General features: G+C 42.6%; 1 protein-coding gene across 1 annotated transcript in view; it reads right to left on the bottom strand.

The window, feature by feature from the left end:
- MBTPS2 (membrane bound transcription factor peptidase, site 2) overlaps window positions 1-19863 on the bottom strand; it is a 102179-nt gene that overhangs the window by 57620 nt on the left and 24696 nt on the right. The window contains exon 6 of the mRNA XM_073616501.1: window positions 9364-9482. Within this exon, the coding sequence (XP_073472602.1) occupies window positions 9364-9482 (119 nt within the window). The remainder of the gene's footprint in view (window positions 1-9363; window positions 9483-19863) is intronic.

The raw sequence follows: 19863 nt of genomic DNA, 5'->3' as shown, positions 1-19863 counted from the left end.
ACACACCCCCACAACCTATATGCGCTGCAATGCACGGTGGCACAGTGTCCTGTGTAGGGTACGTAATATTTTTTTGCATTTTCTCCTCAATGCACAAAAGCATAGATGTTACAGAGAACTGTGTTTTGGTGTGACTGGGCCCTACAGTAATAAAGTTATTTTAATTTTATTTGGTCATTGCTACGATGAAACACAACTGTGTGGTTAAGGTCAGATTGAAAGAACACCAAATTCTCCTTAGTGAAGACTACATTTTTAAATGGCTTCCACTACTGCAGACATGCTCTTAAGATCTACAGCAACAAAATTCCAAAAGAACACACAACAATCCACAGCAAATTAATAAAGAATAGTATCATGAGAGTTAGAGTATATCTAAACCCGCCTTTCTTAACCTTTTCACCCCAGAGGATCCCTTAAAATAGTTTTCAGGTCTAGGGGAACCCCTGCTAAAAGCAATTCATTGTTGGTCGGCAAGATAAATGCCCCTTGCTTTCACGGTTAGGGGAAAGAATGTGTAACCTATACCATGATGGTCAGAATTACACCCTTCCTGGCAGCTAAAAAGTTAGTGTTATGCTGTTGAACCTGTAAAATGGCATTACATCTGAAACTATGCAGGTACCATCAGATGGGGGATCAATCAGCCACAGCTAAAGGAACACCTAGCAACCTCGAGAGGAACCTTGGGGTTACATGAAACCCTGGTTGAGGATGACTCATCTAAACTCAAGAACAAAAATGCTATATATTGCAGCTTGCAAGTCTTTAGCTGTGGTGGCCAAGTCGTTTTCTTACAGGCTTTTCTTTTATATTTTGGTGATCGTGCCAGTAACATGCATCCTGTAATAGTGTGACAAATCTCACTCACTGTACTCTATCTTAGAATGTTGTCACCCTAGGACAGAAGAGTGTTAGGACTACATATCACCTCCCCCTTATTTTTGATATCACTGAGGGAGGTTAAGCTGCGCAGCTTCTTTCAGGCAAGGTGACGCCAGCAAGTGTGTGCCAGGAAGAGGGAACTCAGGAGACTGCAGTGTCAGTTGCAGTCCCTGCAGGACCTTCATCACGGTGGCTGGGATGTTAGGCAGGACCTGGAGGACACCAAGAAGAGCCTGAAAGGAAACTTCGAGGAAGAATCCAGGCACATTGTCTTCTGTGCCAAGGTGGAGAATCTTGAGAAAGGTGAGAAGTGTAATGCCGCGTACACACGGTCGGACTTTTCGTCTACAAAAGTCCGACAGCCTGTCCGACATACTTCCGACGTACCTTCGGCGGACTTGCGGCAGACTTTCTTACGAACGGACTTGCCTACACACGACCACACAAAAGTCCGACGGATTCGTACGTGATGACGTACACCGGACTAAAATAAGGAAGTTCATAGCCAGTAGCCAATAGCTGCCCTAGCATGGGTTTTTGTCCGTCGGACTAGCACACAGACGAGCGGATTTCGGGGTCCGTCGTACTTACGACGTAAAGATTTGAAGCATGTTTCAAATCTAAAGTCCGTCGGATTTGAGGCTAAAAAAGTCAGTTGAAAGTCCGGAGAAGCCCACACACGATCGGATTACCAGCCAGCTTTAGTCCGTCAGCGTCCGTTGGACTTTTGTAGACGAAAAGTCCGACCGTGTGTACGCGGCATAATTCTTTCTTTTTCAGGAAACTTCACTCAGGACACACACCCTTGTAAGAGCTGCGTGACAAGACCGGAACACTCCAAAAGGGGAAGGAGGCTGTGATGAGAGTGATTAGCGACTACTACACCAACCTCTACTCCCCAAAAGAAAGGGACACACAGGCGGCCGACAGGTTCCTGTCAGGTATCTCTAACCAAATTGATCCTGCAGGTTCATCAGCTGTCAACGCCCCCTTGGTGTTGGAGGAGCTGCACTCTGCTGCTAGATCCTTTAGGCGAGGCAGGACCCCGGGCTGCGATGGTATCCCAGTTGAGCTCTATGTAGCACTGTGGGATCTCGTGGGTCCGGACCTGCTCGAGCTGTACGAGGAGATGGTGGTGGAGGGCAGAATGCCTCCGTTACTGAGGGAGGGGATGATCACGATTTTGTATAAACGGAAGGGGGAGAGATCGGATTTGAAAAATTGGCGTCCGATCTCTCTTCTGAACGTGGACTACAAAATCCTCGCCAAGGTTCTAGCCAACAGGCTGAAGTCTGTCATCGGACAGATCATCCACCCGGATCAGACTTGTGGCATTCCTGGTCGCAGGATTGTGGACAGCCTCGTGCTTGTCCGGGACACGATCCAGTACATTCATGGTCGCCGTGTGCACGCGGCCCTGGTCAGTCTTGACCAGGAGAAGGCCTTTGACCGTGTCTCCCACAAGTTTATGTGCAGAGCTCTGCGCAGGTTTGGTCTTGGGGAAATGTTTTGTTCGTATGTGAATGTAATTTGTAGTTTGGTGTTGGTAAATGGCTGGAAAACTGACCCCTTTCCAATTCGATCTGGGGTCAGACAAAGCTGCCCTCTCTCACCTCTGCTTTCTGTTTGTTGTATAGAGCTCTTCGCCCAAAGCATCAGACGGAACCCAGAGATCACAGGGATCACCGCACCAGGACCGGACAGACAGGAGGTCAAGTGCTCACTTTACATGGACGATGTGACGCTGTTCTGTGCGGATCGGCGCTCCATCGACACACTCGCCCAGACCTATGAGGACTTCGGCCAAGCTTCAGGGGGCAAAGGTCAACTGCGGGAAGTCAGAGGGCATGCTCTTCGGAATGTGGTTCCTGCCTTCTTCTGCACCCATTGCTTTCAGCGTCAAAGCGGACTTCATCAAAATTCTTGGGGTCTGGTTTGGAGCAGAGGGCGCAGCCCTGAAGTCCTGGGAGGAAAGACTGGCAAAGATGCGACAAAAGTTTGGACTTTGGAGCCTCAGAGAACTCACCATCGAAGGTAAAACACTGGTACTCCGCAGCAAGATTCACCCTGTGTTGCAGTATCTGGGTTAACACCTGCAAGGCCATCACAAGGGCGGTGTTTCACTTCATCTGGAGCTCCAAAATGGACAGAGTGAAGCAGGTGGTTATGTTCAAGGAACCCCTCAAGGGCGGTAAGGGCGTGCCCAACATCTCCACATTACTGAGGGTGTGCTTTGCTTGTAACTGCATCTGCAGGACTTTGGTTGACAGAACTGTAGACTCTGGTGGTAACTCCATGTCCCGTTTCTTCCTCTTGCCTCCTTGGAGGTCCCTTGGATGGGACAAATGGGACAGCTCCATCCCCTACAACTGGGACACTCCTTGGTACTACTTGGGCACTTTCAAGTTTATTAAGGAGCTGGGGCTGCATGGAGTGAAGCCCGACTTGTGGAAGCCAAAAACTATCCACAAGTTGATTAGAGCATCAGACATTGTTGAGACTGTTCCAGGCCTCCCTTCAGCCACTTGCAAAGTGGTCTGGAGGAATGTTTCGTCAAAGAGACTCACCAACAGGCACAAAGATCTGGCATGGATGGCAATCCAAGGGGGGCTGCCACTCAGGACATTCATGCATGCCAGAAACCTGTGCAGATACAGGCACTGCTCCTTTTGAATCATCCAGGAGGAAACTGCTTTTCATGTTTTTTGGGAGTGCCCCTTTGCACAGGACCTGTTGAGGGCCTTGGAACCTGAACTGAAAGACTTTGTACCACAGACTGCTATCACACACTTTGGTGTATTGAACGGACTCTTCTGTGGAACTCATTCACAGGCGGACATTGACAGTGCCTGGCGGGTGCTGTGTTGCTTTAAGGACGCTTTGTGGTGCACCAGAAAGCGCCTCATTCACCAGCGGGGGAGGATGTCCATCGAGGACTGTCGCAGACTGGTTCACAGTCTGCTCAGAGACTATCACTTGATGGACTTCAAGGAGGAAGAGGAGGTCTGAAGATTTCCCCCCCCCCCCCCCTTTTTCCACCGGTGTATCCTTTGGCAGTTCAATAAAGCTTCGGGCCTGTGAACTCTTTTCTCCCTCCCCTACCCCAGCTCCCCCCCCCCCCCCCCATCACACCCGTTGCCTATTTGAATGCTATTAGACAGTAGATGACCTGACATTTTCTGACATGTTTTTTGAAACAATGCTTTCAGGGTAATGCGGCGTCATGCATGATGTGATGTTTCAGGGTACTATTACTCTGCGCAACACATCAGACATCATACCGCAGGATGAATGTAATTTATTTGTATGCTTGGAACTGTATTGTTATGTAGTGTATTTATGTACAGAGTGGAATGTACAATAAAAAAAGGTTTATAGGGCGCACAGGACTAACATGATCCAGAAAATGTCTCTACTAAAATTAGGCAGTCCAAAATAAAAAGAAAGGTGTTGGTAAGGATGATGGAAAGGTAGGATGATCTTCAGCAAAAAGGGCTGCAACTTTAAAAGACTGAAGCAGGCTCTATAATGACACAAGAAAACAACAAAGGCGCCTCTAAGTGCAGAAGATTAACAATTTTAATGCCCCAAAACGGGTTAAAAACACTTACAGAATGGAAGTGGTAATCAGGCACATCATAATTTAAGTAGCATTGGAAAGGGTGGCGGTCAGAGGAAGCCTTCAGATGGAATGGATGTGATCACTAAACACAGCGGTGTAGGACACAGGAAGCCGCTGTGAAGCCGGCGTCATCAGCTAGAAGGACGGTGAACCCGGAAGTGATGTCATCCACGGAGCGGCTCAATAACCAGCCTGAACCGCAAACAAACAGCCTGGACGAGGATGTGATGTCATCAGAAAGGGACGCGTTTCGGAACCATCAATCGTTCCTTTTTCAACCTGTGGCCATACTGATGACTGAGAGAGATATATACACACCCTCTGGCAGTGGATTGGCCAGAGGTCGGGGGCAGCAGGGAAACATTTATTTAATTGTAATGAGTACGTTTTATGCATATAAATGAAAAGGAACAAGTGGATACCTGCAACAGCATTCTTAAAAACATTAAAAAACATTATAAAACGGGATAAAAGATATAATATCTAGTATATAGTGCAATATATCAGGCAGATCTATAAAGTTTTCTGGCAGTGACCAGGCATAGAGCCTGCAATATACATAACAGAATTGGGATGGTGAGAGCAGACAGGATGATGTCAATACTGAGCTACAGACCATAAAGGGAACATACATGACAATAATACTATCAATAATAAATCGTTGAAATTATCGTTAAAATTTCGTGTGGGATGGGGAGGTTTCTTTTCTTTTCATGGGGATAATAATGGGGGTTGCTGGAGGAGCCTAAAATACTATCTACAGAAGGGAGGTGTCATGTTAAAGTATGGCACTAACTTCAAAGTCCTCATTTAACCCTCCGGGAGCTAAAACATTTAGTAAAAATATCCAGTACATTTCTCTATGGCATAAGCGTCGGTAGCGTTCAGCAGCGGGAAGGTCTCTTGGCATTGCCTCAATAATCCATACTTTAAGGCCATTTGTGGACTTGTTATGGGTGTGAAGGTAATGTCTGGGGACACTGTGGTTATCTAGTCCACCTTCAATTAAGCGGCGATGTTCGCCAAACCGTTTCCGTAGTGGCCGGATAGTGCGCCCTACATAAAATAGGCCACAAGGGCATGTAAGGGTTTTCACACATGTTCCTCTGACCATGTCATATACTGTCTTACATGCCCTTGTGGCCTATTTTATGTAGGGCGCACTATCCGGCCACTACGGAAACGGTTTGGCGAACATCGCCGCTTAATTGAAGGTGGACTTAAAGTATGGATTATTGAGGCAATGCCAAGAGACCTTCCCGCTGCTGAACGCTACCGACGCTTATGCCATAGAGAAATGTACTGGATATTTTTACTAAATGTTTTAGCTCCCGGAGGGTTAAATGAGGACTTTGAAGTTAGTGCCATACTTTAACATGACACCTCCCTTCTGTAGATAGTATTTTAGGCTCCTCCAGCAACCCCCATTATTATCCCCATGAAAAGAAAAGAAACCTCCCCATCCCACACGAAATTTTAACGATAATTTCAACGATTTATTATTGATAGTATTATTGTCATGTATGTTCCCTTTATGGTCTGTAGCTCAATATTGACATCATCCTGTCTGCTCTCACCATCCCAATTCTGTTATGTATATTGCAGGCTCTATGCCTGGTCACTGCCAGAAAACTTTATAGATCTGCCTGATATATTGCACTATATACTAGATATTATATCTTTTATCCCGTTTTATAATGTTTTTTAATGTTTTTAAGAATGCTGTTGCAGGTATCCACTTGTTCCTTTTCATTTATATGCATAAAACGTACTCATTACAATTAAATAAATGTTTCCCTGCTGCCCCCGCCCTCTGGCCAATCCACTGCCAGAGGGTGTGTATATATCTCTCTCAGTCATCAGTATGGCCACAGGTTGAAAAAGGAACGATTGATGGTTCCGAAACGCGTCCCTTTCTGATGACATCACATCCTCGTCCAGGCTGTTTGTTTGCGGTTCAGGCTGGTTATTGAGCCGCTCCGTGGATGACATCACTTCCGGGTTCACCGTCCTTCTAGCTGATGACGCCGGCTTCACAGCGGCTTCCTGTGTCCTACACCGCTGTGTTTAGTGATCACATCCATTCCATCTGAAGGCTTCCTCTGACCGCCACCCTTTCCAATGCTACTTAAATTATGATGTGCCTGATTACCACTTCCATTCTGTAAGTGTTTTTAACCCGTTTTGGGGCATTAAAATTGTTAATCTTCTGCACTTAGAGGCGCCTTTGTTGTTTTCTTGTGTCATTATAGAGTGGAATGTACCCTGTTGAAGTATTCGTTTTTTGTATATTTTCTTGCAAAATAAAGTATACATTTTCAATCAAAAAAAAAGAAAAAAAAAAAAAAAAAAGAGGGAAGTGTTCTGCAGTCCAAACACACTTCTGGATTGCACTAAGATTACACTGCAGAGTACACAAGACACAAGGCAGCACCTGCTTTCTGGCAGGATCAACAGGTATTTTTTGCACTTATCAAACATATATAACAAATCAGGTTCAATGTTAGAGTTTACGAACCAAAAGTGAGCACATAAGTGATTTTTTATCTTAGTTAGTTAGTGTATTTTCGGACTAAAACTGTACTGATTAAAACCCCTTCCCGCCGACCGTACGCATATATGCGTACTCGGCTTTCCGGGGTTATACCGGGATGATGCCCGCAGCTGCAGGCATCATCCCGGTACCGTTGTTTACAGCGGGCGATCGGCTACCCGTGTATAACAACCGATGCGGCTAAAAGCCGCTCGGCTGTTATACCGGAGGAGCGGGAGGGGACACCCCCCCCCTCCTGCCGCCTCCCGCCGCTGTTACCGGGCCTCCCGTGCGATCGGGAGGCCCGGTGTCCGTTCGGCTGCCTTCGGCGGCTGGGGGCGGACTGGAACGAAGCTGCGAGCGGCTTCGTTCCAGCCTTCTTGTTGTAAACGCGGAAGCGACGTCACTTCCCGTTTACTCGGCTGCCAATGGCGCCGAATTTAAAAAAGTACACAGTATTTTATCTTTTAGACCCCCGATCCCTCCATAAAGAGTACCTGTCACCACATATCACTGTCACAAGGGATGTTTACATTGCTTGTGACAGCAATAAAAGTAAAAAAAAAAAAAAAAAAATTTTAAACACAATTTATAAAGTACAAAAATAAATAAAATAAATAATAAAAAAAAAAAAACATATATTTTTAAAGTGCCCCTGTCCCCGCGAGCTCGCGCAGCGAAGAAAACGCATACGGAAGTCGCGGCCGCATATGTAAACGGTGTTCAAACCACACATGTGAGGTATCGCCGCGATCGTCAGAGCGAGAGCAATAATTCTAGCCCTAGACCTCCTCTGTAGCTCAAACCTGGTAACCGTAAAAAATTTTTAAAGCGTCGCCTATGGAAATTCAAAGGTACCGTAGTTCGTCGCCATTCCACGAGTGCGTGCAATTATAAAGGGTGACATGTTTGGTATCTATTTACTCGGCGTAACATCATCTTTCACATTATACAAAAAAATTGGGGTAACTTTACTGTTTGGATTTTTTAAAATTCATGAAAGTGTCACTTTTCCAAAAATTTGCATTTAAAACACCGCTGCACAAATACCGTGTGATAAAAAATATTGTAACAATCGCCATTTTATTCTCTAGATTCTCTGCTAAAAAAATATATATAATGTTTGGGGGTTCTAAGTAATTTTCTAGCAAAAAATACGGATTTTAACTTGTAAACACCAAATTTCAAAAATAGGCTTAGTCATGAAAGGGTTAAACAAAATTTGTACGATCTGGTATCGTTCCAAAAAAAAAAAATGTTCGTGCTTGTCGCATTGGGTAATTTCCCACGGCCTGTCCTAATCAGCCCTCGAAAACGGTGTAGTAACAATCGGATTATCATACGATCGTTTCAAAAGCTGTATTTCTCGTATGAATTTCTGATCGTGTGTATGGGCCTTTTGTCTTGTTTTTAGTTGGTGCATGGTGCGAAAGATTGCCTGTGGATATAGAGGAGTTCAAAGGGTACCCTCAACCTGTGAACATTTTACTTTATGGATTTGGTACCTTTCCACAAATTTCTAAAGGCTCAGAAGATTTGCAGATAGGAGAGGACCTCACAAAGCAAGCGATATCAATTTTTTCATAGAATTTCAACTTTAAATTGTCTATAAAGAGATACTCCGTTTACAAGTTCTGGACCCTCTAAAGTTACATCTCTAAGGAACTCTATATATTACTATCTTATTATTGGCCAGGATCCGAAAAGTCTCATGGATAACATGAATAATTAATTAGTGTCAAAGATACTTTGTTTCCACGAACATAACATTTTTTAGAAAAAGCTTTTGGGGTGTACCCCCTTCTTCAAGGTCAAAGCAGTACTGCTGTACGATTAGTACTGCTTAGACCTTGAAGGGGGTACACCCCAAAAGCATGTCCTGAAAATTTGAGTGTCAGTGCAAGTAAAAAATGTATCACGACACGGACACTACTAAATTGTGTTTGTTGCAAGTGCATGAATATGGCTAAAATCACTGCATGGGCAACATGCCAAGCAATCATATCCGTCTTTTACAGTATATCACCGTCAGTATCAAAGACTGAAATTAAGACTTTCTAACTAGCTGCTATGACCAAAATATGTTGTTAATATTGGGCTGGGCCTGACCACATAAAAAAAAAAAAACATCAGAAATAAGGTGCTACAGAGAGGACAGAGTCTCAAGCATGCTTATTAACTGTACTTTTCTTACAACAGAAGATTACTAAACAACATGTTAACCTACAAGATTCCTTAGCCCTGATAGCAGTTACCTTTTTAAATGACGTACGAACAAACAGTGAAAATGACAAACATTTAAAAAATAATTTTCAGGTTGTACCTCTGAGACGTCGGTGACTAAGGCTCCAACACCCGTGTAGTAAAATGGATACAGGAATACAGGAAGTGGAAACAATATCAAGAGGCCCAGAACACCAAGGATGAAATTGTGCCACACACCTACATAAAAAAAGTACAATATGACAGATTTATATAAAGATCTCTACAGCCACACAAATATACAAAAAGGTAATGACACACACATAACATTTTGCTTAAAGCTATGTCAGAAAAGTAATTCAAATAAGATTTTGGCACTTACTGTAATTAATATTTTTCCTGGAGTCCACTGAGGGACACATGAATACAGATACAATCAGGTTATACTACTGCCTACAGGAGGTCTGGACACTAGAAAGAGAAAAATTGTAAGCCAGCCCCTTCTCTACCCAGAATGCCTCAGTTTTGTGGAAATCAGTACCAAAAGGCAAAAGAAAAAAAACACACAGGAGTGGAACTTACTCCAAGTAAAAGACATTTTTTGAAAGTATAAAAATCATATTTTATTTATCGTCCATTGAGGGGCACCGGATTTTAGATACAAATGGGATGTCCAAAAGCAGTCCAACTGAGAGGTGGGCAACAACCACTGAGAAGCCCATAGGGAGAGTGGGACCAGCCTGTAACCAAGAACCAGCTGAAAAACCAATGCCCAGATCTGACCAGATGAAGTAAAGTCCACTGCAAGACAAGAGGGGCTGCCTACAAGCAAGGGGAGGCTAAAAAGGATCAACCTGATGCACAAAACCAGGATATATGAGATCACAACTAGAGAGAAATGATTCTACCCAAAGTAAAAAGCACTGTGCCCAAACCAGTGAGAGGCTATGAAACCAAAAAACCCAAACAGGTGGAGCAATATAAAATGATTAAGGAAAAATATACCCAAACATGACATGGTCAACAGAAAAAACAAAACAAAAAAACACCGGGACAACCCCCAAGGGAACCTGGGGCAAATCCAGTTCATAGAAAGGACCTGCCAATCTACATGGCAATGCCCAATCTTAACCACACTAGGGAGAGGGTTGCACACCCAGAAAGCACTCTTGCTAATGAGGTTTTCAAAGAATTTGAAAATCTCCACATCAGAGCAACCCATACTGTAAGAGTTGTGAAGTGGCCCTTAAAGCTGGCAAATCAAATTACAATCACACAAACCCTTTGAGAAATATCTGGGATCTAACAAGATCTTTTGACTTGCTCTGGCCCACCAAAGCATCCGTAGCCATGGAGTGAGAGGCAGGAAGCTTAGCCGCACTGCTAAGCACAGGTACTTCACTAAGGGTAGAACAAGGAAAGGTATCCAGAGAACCTTCCTCACAAGGCTGCAGACTAACTACAAAAGGAGAACCTATGTCCAGGCAAGTAGGTCTCACAAATAAAGTCCACCTGACGCATCATATCCGCAACAGAGGGAACCTGCAGCAGGAGCCAAGGGTGTTCTACCTGCTGACAATTCAGGGGTGTGCAAAGCCCTCCAGTAATGGTATCTGCCTGCTTATCAGAAGATGAAGAGCATCCAGATGCACAAAACTCTCTCTTTGGTGAAGTGACTACCAGATAAGAAGAGTCAGATTCCAATGCCAAGTCCATAGTTAAAACTGTGCTGTTGAGAGTAGCACACGTGGCATTATCAAGCTTAGAGAGCAGGTAACTTGTCTTTTCACAGAGAGACTTACCACTCCTTCACAGAGAAGAATGCATTGCAAAACCAAAGTAATGTCTAAAGGGAGTTTAGTCTAGGAAGCAAACTCAAGGCAGGATTCCACAATGAAGAGAAAACTATCTGTTCCAGGCAGCCAGACTGGAGAACCACTAAAACAAGTGGGGTCTTTCTGGGATGGGAGGAGGAGACAACCCGCCTACACAAAGACAAAGACAGAGATTGGTTGCGCCAAAGACAACCTGATCCATAGAGGAGATGTGGATGTCAAGGTCAGAGCCCAGACCCCTAGTGAGGGTGAGGGGGGGTATCTGAGGAAGTTCAGAGGAAAAAATCCAACAAGAAAAAAGGCTAGGAAGCAATAGTTAGCAAAAAATTGAAGCAATGACGCTAGCTGGTTAGAGAAGGGGTTATACGGGTGCTGTGTCCAATCCTGCTGTAGGTGACAGTATAGTCTGATTGTATCTTAATTCATGTGTCTCTCAAAAAATGTATAAAACAAATACATTTTATTAATTTTTCTCTTTTGAAGAACAAGACAATATTAGATGGATTGACAAAAGAGTCAGCCTGCCATCTAGTGGATATTTGTGTTCTCTGCTCAAAGGGAAAGGATTACAACTTTCTTTCCATCTGGGTACACATTTAGTCTTGGTTTTGTTTAGCACTTTTCTGAAGGAACACAGATGTCAGCTCATTTTTAGCTATTATTAAGTGGCCATCAGGACATAACAGTTAAAATGCACTTTTCATTTATGTACTTTTGGTGCAAGTCTCTGAACTACAAGTTTCATTATTGCCATGTGTGCATGGTGCAATATGCATCCTTAATCTAACTGGTTGAATCAAATGGACTGGACATGTACAGTACTGTGCAAAAGTTTTAGGCAGGTGTGAAGAAATGCTGTAAAGTAAGAATGATCCAAAAATTTATATTTACAGTTTTTTCTATCAATTTACAAAATGCAAAGTGAGTGAACAGAAGAGAAATCTACTGTAAAACAAATCAACATTTGTGTGACTACCCTTTGGCTTCAAACCACTATCAATTCTTCCAGGTACACACAGTGCTTGTCATTATAATCACCACGTGAATATATAACTGAGGTAGTGACCAGACAATCCCCAAGGTAATGAAGGCGTACCATAGATTTTGGACCTAAGAATAGCATATGCTACATAGGTCAAAACAAGCCTTTTACTGCCCAATGGCAATGGTATAGATGATAAAGACCAAAGGAAGATATACAGTCTTGAAGGCCTTCTCAGGGATTTAGTATGGAAACCAAACTTGTGCAAATACCACCACCCATATGAATAGAGGCTTACCGGAAGGTTGAGACTCAAAACAGCATATGCTGTGTGAGTCAAACAAGCTTAAACTGCCCACTGGCAATGGAGAGGAGATCCCAATGACATACTGGAGAAGAGATCCTGGGGGTACTTCACCGGAGTGCTTTCTCCATGTAGATGTTAAAACCGTCCTCGAGCAAACCCCATATAGGATAAACAAGGGGCGATATAGTGTAATTCCGTAAAAATATGAATTTTATTAAAAGAGAAAAACACTTACATTTGAGAAGTAATCAAGCGCTTGTATGTAATAAAATGGCAGCAGTGGAGTCCTTCTGACGCGTTTCGTCACATAGGACTTTGTCTGGAGTACTTGTCCACTGCAGCCAGACTTCTTTATATAGGCACTGGGACCCCTGTAATGAGAATCCAGCTCCTAAATTTTCGTCATCTGCACTTCCGGGTTCGGCCAACATGGCGGACCCGTGTGCGTTCCAGGCCTCACTCTCATGCGTTCCAACCCCTTATTGAACACAGGTGAAATTTCCTGATCTGGAAGTAATATGTTTATACATTTCCGTCCTGATACCTTTCCGTCCAACCCTCACTGCGGCGCGGGCCAGCAGCGAGCGGAGTATCATGCGGAATTTGTGTCCTCTTGCGTTCCACCGTGTACCGCGCAGTGCGCATGCGCGCGGCGTCATCATCACGCCGTCACGCATGTGCACACCGCAACGTAACCCACACGCTGTCACCTACCAACCTCAGATGTTCACATGATGATAACCAAACCATGTGAACAAAAAAAGGGTGGGCCTAACAAGAATTGTCATCTCGTAAACCGGAAAGAGTGAAAGTGTACGCAAAGGATGAATGTCTAAATCACAGAAGGATTATTGTAAACAGGAGTGTTTTTTTGTTATATACTGCATTAGTTTCCGTATGTGTCAACTGAATGAGTTGTTGTGAATTCCCATAAATTAAATATAAGCAAGATTAGGAGATGGATTCTCTACATCTCAGGCACCTTAGCTCTATCAATCTTATGTATATATATAGATATATATATATATATATATATATATATATATATATATATATATATATCTATATATATACACACACACATACACACCAGGTCCCATATCCCATATAAAATAACGGTTTGCATATAAAATTTGAAGAAAATAAAACTTTACAGTTTTTTTTTTTTTAAAACAGACTATAAAAAATAAACATAGATATAAAAAATATGAAGTAAAAAATAAAGATAAAAATAAATGGTACCCCACAGCTATCCATTATGATTCGTCTATAAAGGCATTGATATCTACTTCTACGTTCATGCCTTGTGGGAAAAGGTCTGTAGTTCGTGTGCCCAGAACATTTCAAGACGAGATACCCCTCTGATTCTGGCTCCACCCCTCCACGGTGGAACATACTTGTCTATGATGATAAATTGGGACCCAGCAGGCTTACTATTGTGGAATTGTTTATAGTGTCTGGGTACTGTGTGTTTGGGGTCCCTGCCCTTAATTAGGGCTATGTGTTCTCCTACTCTCGTAGTGAATGTTCTAGTAGTACGACCTATATATTGTTTGCGACACGGGCAAGTAATAAGGTACACTATGTATCTTGTACTGCATGTGCAAAACGATTTCACAGTATATCTTTTCCCAGTAGTAGTAGATGAAAACTCTGTAACCTTGCCCCTGTCGAGTGTGTTGTGTTGACATACAACACATTTTCTACATGGGTAAAAACCTATCATGTTATGGAAGAAGGAGGGATGGGACGGTGGATTGATCACATTGGGGGCTATCTGGCCCTGTAAAGATGGTGCTCCCCTAAATATAACTTTGGCCTCCTCTGGTAAAAGTTTACCCAAAATGTTGTCTTGTCTCAAAATTTCCCAATGTTTCTTGACAATATTTTGGACTTGTTTGTGCTGAATTGAAAAAGATGTTAACATGGCCCATTAAGTTTTTCGTCAGGATCCCTCTTTGGCTTTATCTCAAGCAGGGTATTCCTCTCAGTGTTCATGGCTCTTTGGATTTCAAAGTCCAAACTGGCAATGTCGTAACCTTTGTCAACAAATTTTTGTTTCAAGACACTGCGCGGCACACGGTGGAACGCAAGAGGACACAAATTCCGCATGATACTCCGCTCACTGCTGGCCCGCACCACAGTGAGGGTTGGACGGAAAGGTATCAGGACGGAAATGTATAAACATATTACTTCCAGATCAGGAAATTTCACCTGTGTTCAATAAGGGGTTGGAACGCATGAGAGTGAGGCCTGGAACGCACGCGGGTCCGCCATGTTGGCCGAACCCGGAAGTGCAGATGACGAAAATTTAGGAGCTGGATTCTCATTACAGGGGTCCCAGTGCCTATATAAAGGAGTCTGGCTGCAGTGGACAAGTACCCCAGACGAAGTCCTATGTGACGAAACGCGTCAGAAGGACTCCACTGCCACCATTTTATTACATACAAGCGCTTGATTACTTCTCAAATGTAAGTGTTTTTCTCTTTTAATAAAATTCATATCTTTATGGAATTACACTATATGGCCCCTTTTTTATCCTATATGGGGTTTGCTCGAGGACGGTTTTAACATCTACATGGAGAAAGCACTCCGGTGAAGTACCCCCAGGATCTCTTCTCCAGTGTGTCATTGGGATCTCCTCTCCATTGCCAATGGGCAGTTTAAGCTTGTTTGACTCACACAGCATATGCTGTTTTGAGTCCCAACCTTCCGGTAAGCCTCCATTCATATGGGTGGTGGTATTTGCACAAGTTTGGTTTCCATACTAAATCCCTGAGAAGGCCTTCAAGACTGTATATCTTCCTTTGGTCTTTATCATCTATACCATTGCCATTGGGCAGTAAAAGGCTTGTTTTGACCTATGTAGCATATGCTATTCTTAGGTCCAAAATCTATGGTACGCCTTCATTACCTTGGGGATTGTCTGGTCACTACCTCAGTTATATATTCACGTGGTGATTATAATGGTTTCACAAAAAAATGGACTTTGATCTATTGATAATGGACATTTATTACTGTGAGAATGTTATATGTTGATATTCACATTTGTCACCTCACTTTTGTATAATTTATAGCGCTGCACTTATTTTATATAATATATGGTTTACAGCAAAAATTCTATTTGCAGTGTTAGCGGCTTGCACGTTTGAGTTAGCGCAAAGTTATTTTGTTTTTTCTGTACACACAGTGCTTGTGCACACAGTTTTTAAAGGAACTCAGCAGATAGGTTGTTCCAGACATCTTGGAAAACTAACCACAGATCTTCTGTGGATGTAGGCTGCCTCAGATCCTTCATGTAATCCCAGTAGGACTAGGTGATGTTGAGGTCAGGACTCAGAGCCAAACCATCACTTCCAGGTCTTTTTTTTTAGTTCTAAAGGTTGTAATACAAAAATACAGGCAGATACTTACCCATCATACCATCAGAGGCATGTCATTGGCCCAAAATATATTCTGCAGCAGGACAATGACCCCAAACATAGAACCAATCTGATTAAGAACTATCTTCAGTGTAAAGAAGAACAAGGAGTCTTGGAAGTGATGATTTGGCCCCCACAGAACCCTGATCTCAACATCATGGAATCTTTCTGGTATTACATAAAGAGACAGAAGTGTTCGAGGCAACCTGCATTCACACAAGATCTGTGGTTAGTTCTCCAAGATGTTTGGAACTAAAATCCTTCAAAAATGGTGTGCACGTGTACCTAGAGCTGTTTTGAAGGAAAAGGGTGGTCATACCAAATATTGGTTTGATTTGGAATTCTCTTTTGTTCATTTTCTTTCCATTTTGTCAATTAAAAATAAACTATTAACATTTCTATTTCTGAAAGCGTTCTTGCTTTACAGCATTTGTTCATACCTGCCTAAAACTTTTTCACAGTAATATATATATATATATATATATATATATATATATATATATATATATATATATATATATACACAGCATAAAATGTACATTAGCTGAAGGCCATTAATTGCACAATTCATGTGAAAATGGCCAATGGTAAAACATCAGTAGTTTTATATGGGAGGAAGGGAAACGAGTCAAACATGCTCCCCCATAACCAGAAGCACTGGGCATTACTTTGCTTTTGCAGGTGAATGGAGTAGTGGGGGAATAAGGGGAATTAGTAGAAGCTATGGGAAAAGCACAGGTACTCTTTACAGTTAACTCTTTAGAGTTAACCAGTGTGAGTGTACGTTTTAAAGTGAACTGTGCTTTGTCCATACAGGGACATTCCCCAAGGAACATTGTTAGCTCCCCCACCACCCTGATCAACCATCAGAGCCTGGAGAAATATCCAGCACTAGGGGGACAAGTGACACCTTTCCCATTACCTCTAACATTTCTTTGTCTCGGAGCTACTATTACATACACAACACAAATACACAGTAAATGGATCAATGTTTAGCCGTTGAAAAAAAAAAAAAAAAAAGAAGCGAAAGTCTGAATTTCTGCTCTTGAACATTTTCACTTAGGGGTGTACTCACTTTTGTTTCAGCGGTTTAGACATTAATGGCTGTGTGTTGAGTTATTTTGAGGGGACAGCAAATTTACACTGTTATACAAGCTGTACAGTCACTACTTTACATTGTAGCAAAGTGTCATTTCTTCAGTGTTGTCACATGAAAAGATAGAATAAAATATTTACAAAAATGTGAGGGGTGTACTCAATTTTGGGAGCTATTTTTCATCACAAAATGAATTTGAATTGCCTGAATTTGTACGTTTTAACGTAGTAATGAATTACAGTGTCCCCACAGAGGAGATTTCACACTCGCTTATGCTGTACCCACTGGGAAAGGAAGTGAGGGGACACTACTTAGTACTAGTCCACCCATCAGTGATATTTTAGCTATAAAAAGGCACCTTGGATGCCAAAATGTCTTAGATTCTCCCACTGTGGGATCTCTCTGCTATAAATTCTGTCCACCTGGGAGTTTCTGGTGGTGTTTTTTTCTTGACATGTTCCAGGTCCTTCTGTTGCATTCTCCATAATACAAACTAAATGAATAAATATCCTGACAGGGAGAGCAGGATCCCTTGACAATGATCACGAAAGGTGTGCAAATTCATAAACTCAATCGCAGATACAATGATGGACAATGTCAGCAAAGGGTCCCTGTGCAAAAACATTTTTTGGGGCCCGCATTGTCATTCAAATAGGGGGAACAATTAGATCATTATAAAGAATTCTCCTCATCTGCCGCAAGAGCCAGTTCACATCTGAACTTATGCCGCGTACACACGGTCGGACTTTTCGTCTACAAAAGTCCGACGGACGCCGACGGACTAAAGCTGGCTGACAATCCGATCGTGTGTGGGCTTCCCCGGACTTTCAGCGGACTTTCAGCGGACTTTTCCAGCCTCAAATCTGACGGACTTTAGATTTGAAACATGCTTCAAATCTTTACGTCGTAACTACGCCGGACCCAGAAATCCACTCGTCTGTGTGCTAGTCCGACAGACAAAAACCCACGCTAGGGCAGCTATTGGCTACTGGCTATCAACTTCCTTATTTTAGTCCGGTGTACGTCATCACGTACGAATCCGTCGGACTTTTGTGTGATCATATGTAGGCAAGTCTGTTCGTAAGAAAGTCTGCCGCAAGTCCGCCAAAAGTCCGTCGAAAGTCTGTCGGACAGGCTGTCGGACTTTTGTAGACGAAAAGTCCTACCGTGTGTACGCGGTATAAGTGTGGGAAAGGCGAGCTCCATGCACATTCAGGCACAGCGTTCAAAACGTACTGCCTTTGAGATCTGCTGCAGGTGCCAATACATTGTTAATCGCACCCCAAAATGCAGATCACAAATACAGTGGGTCTGCAGGCCCCAGATTGTAAAAAGTGCTGCACTGCAGCACAATACTAAGTAATGCATGCACCACATTTTGTGCTATCCAGTGTGATTTCAGACTTGTCAAATAAATAGGCTGAAAATCACATTAAAGGAGAACATAGAAGAATCGCACAGAAATGCAATTCTGGTGTGAACTAACCCTGAATATGAATAATGCCCGGGAAGGAGTCCCAGCAACCACCTGACCTACATCTCATGTAAATTGACCCTTTTATTGACAGATTATAGGGATCATTTAGCTGCTAATTTACCGGATAGTTTTATTACGGTTTTTCTCACTGATAAACCTGCTATCTGAATATTGGGTTTCCCCCACATGGATGGATGTTTCTAGAGATTATGCAGTGAAAGATACAATACCATTGGGCTCCCTTTAGGTTTCACCTGGTTAATAGATCATAACAAAGGGGGTTGTATAGGAGTCTTTATTGTATATTACATCCTTTTTATTCTTTTTTTACTATGTTGTGCTGATATGTATATACTACTATTAGACTCTGAAAAGAATTTCCGTAACATACCAATTGTTTACAGGCTTACTTATTATAGACAGTATGTTAGGGTTTGGGCCTCCTCTGTCTGGAGGCCTTGGGACCAGGGGGAGGGAAGGTGGGTGGTTATGGAAACAGGTTCGCTACTTGAAGCGCTAGGGGGGAGGTTGTGTGTTTTTCTTTGTAAAGAAATTGTAAAATCTTTTTTCCTGAATAAAAATTATTTGATTTAAACAAAATATGGCCCCTATATCCAAGAGGGCCTTTGTGCAATTACAAAGTCTGCACAAATAGTTAACCTTCTTCTATGCAGACACCTCACCAGCAAAATGAAAGAAGAAATGGTCAAGTGGTTTAGCATAAGTACCTACTAAAAAAAAAAAAACATTTGGCTGGGCTGTCCTTTAATGTAATGCATCATCGGTCTAATCCAAGTTCCTGGAGACTATACCAGAATCTAGAACAGGATCTGATGGTACCAAGATGGATCTCAGGAACAGCATAAAATAATAAGCCTCCTCTATTTATTAGATTTGGTAGTGTGACGATATATAGACAAGCAATGACTGGCAGCAGCACTGGACAACTAAAAAGCACATACTTTGCATGCCAAATGCTTTTGAAATTGCCACTGCTGAAATAGTTTCTGCTGCCATAATGTCTAAAGTTATGAAGTTATGTGGCACCAAATATAGTTTGCATAATGCAGTGAAACCTTTTACTTAAATGATTTTAAAATATGCACCCTTCAGCTGTACAATGTAATACAGCCTTCAATCCCACCCAGCAAAAGCATGTGAACATTTAAAAGTGCATATCAACTTTAACTGAATATTTAATTTGCTAAAGCACTGTTCACATGATCGTAAAAATTGTAATCATGTTATTACACACGTATGTAGGAGAAAAATGTATGCGTTATGATCAGTAAATTACTTGCATATAGTTTAACCACTTCCAGACCGCCCACCGTCATTACACGTCGGTACTTTGACGTTGAATATTGTTGTTATGGCAGCAGATAGCTACCATAACCCCTGTATTTTCTGAAATGGCGGGCAGTCTGCTTTAAGGTAAAAGTGGTGTTCACGGCGGATTCGCCGCAAAATCACTTATTGGTAGCAGGAGAGGTGCCCACCCC

This window comes from Aquarana catesbeiana, linkage group LG02 (assembly GCF_042186555.1).
Source record: "Aquarana catesbeiana isolate 2022-GZ linkage group LG02, ASM4218655v1, whole genome shotgun sequence".
Classification (NCBI taxonomy): Eukaryota; Metazoa; Chordata; class Amphibia; order Anura; family Ranidae; genus Aquarana; species Aquarana catesbeiana.
Note: the sequence above shows the minus strand (reverse complement) of the source record. Positions and strands in the feature narration are given on the sequence as shown.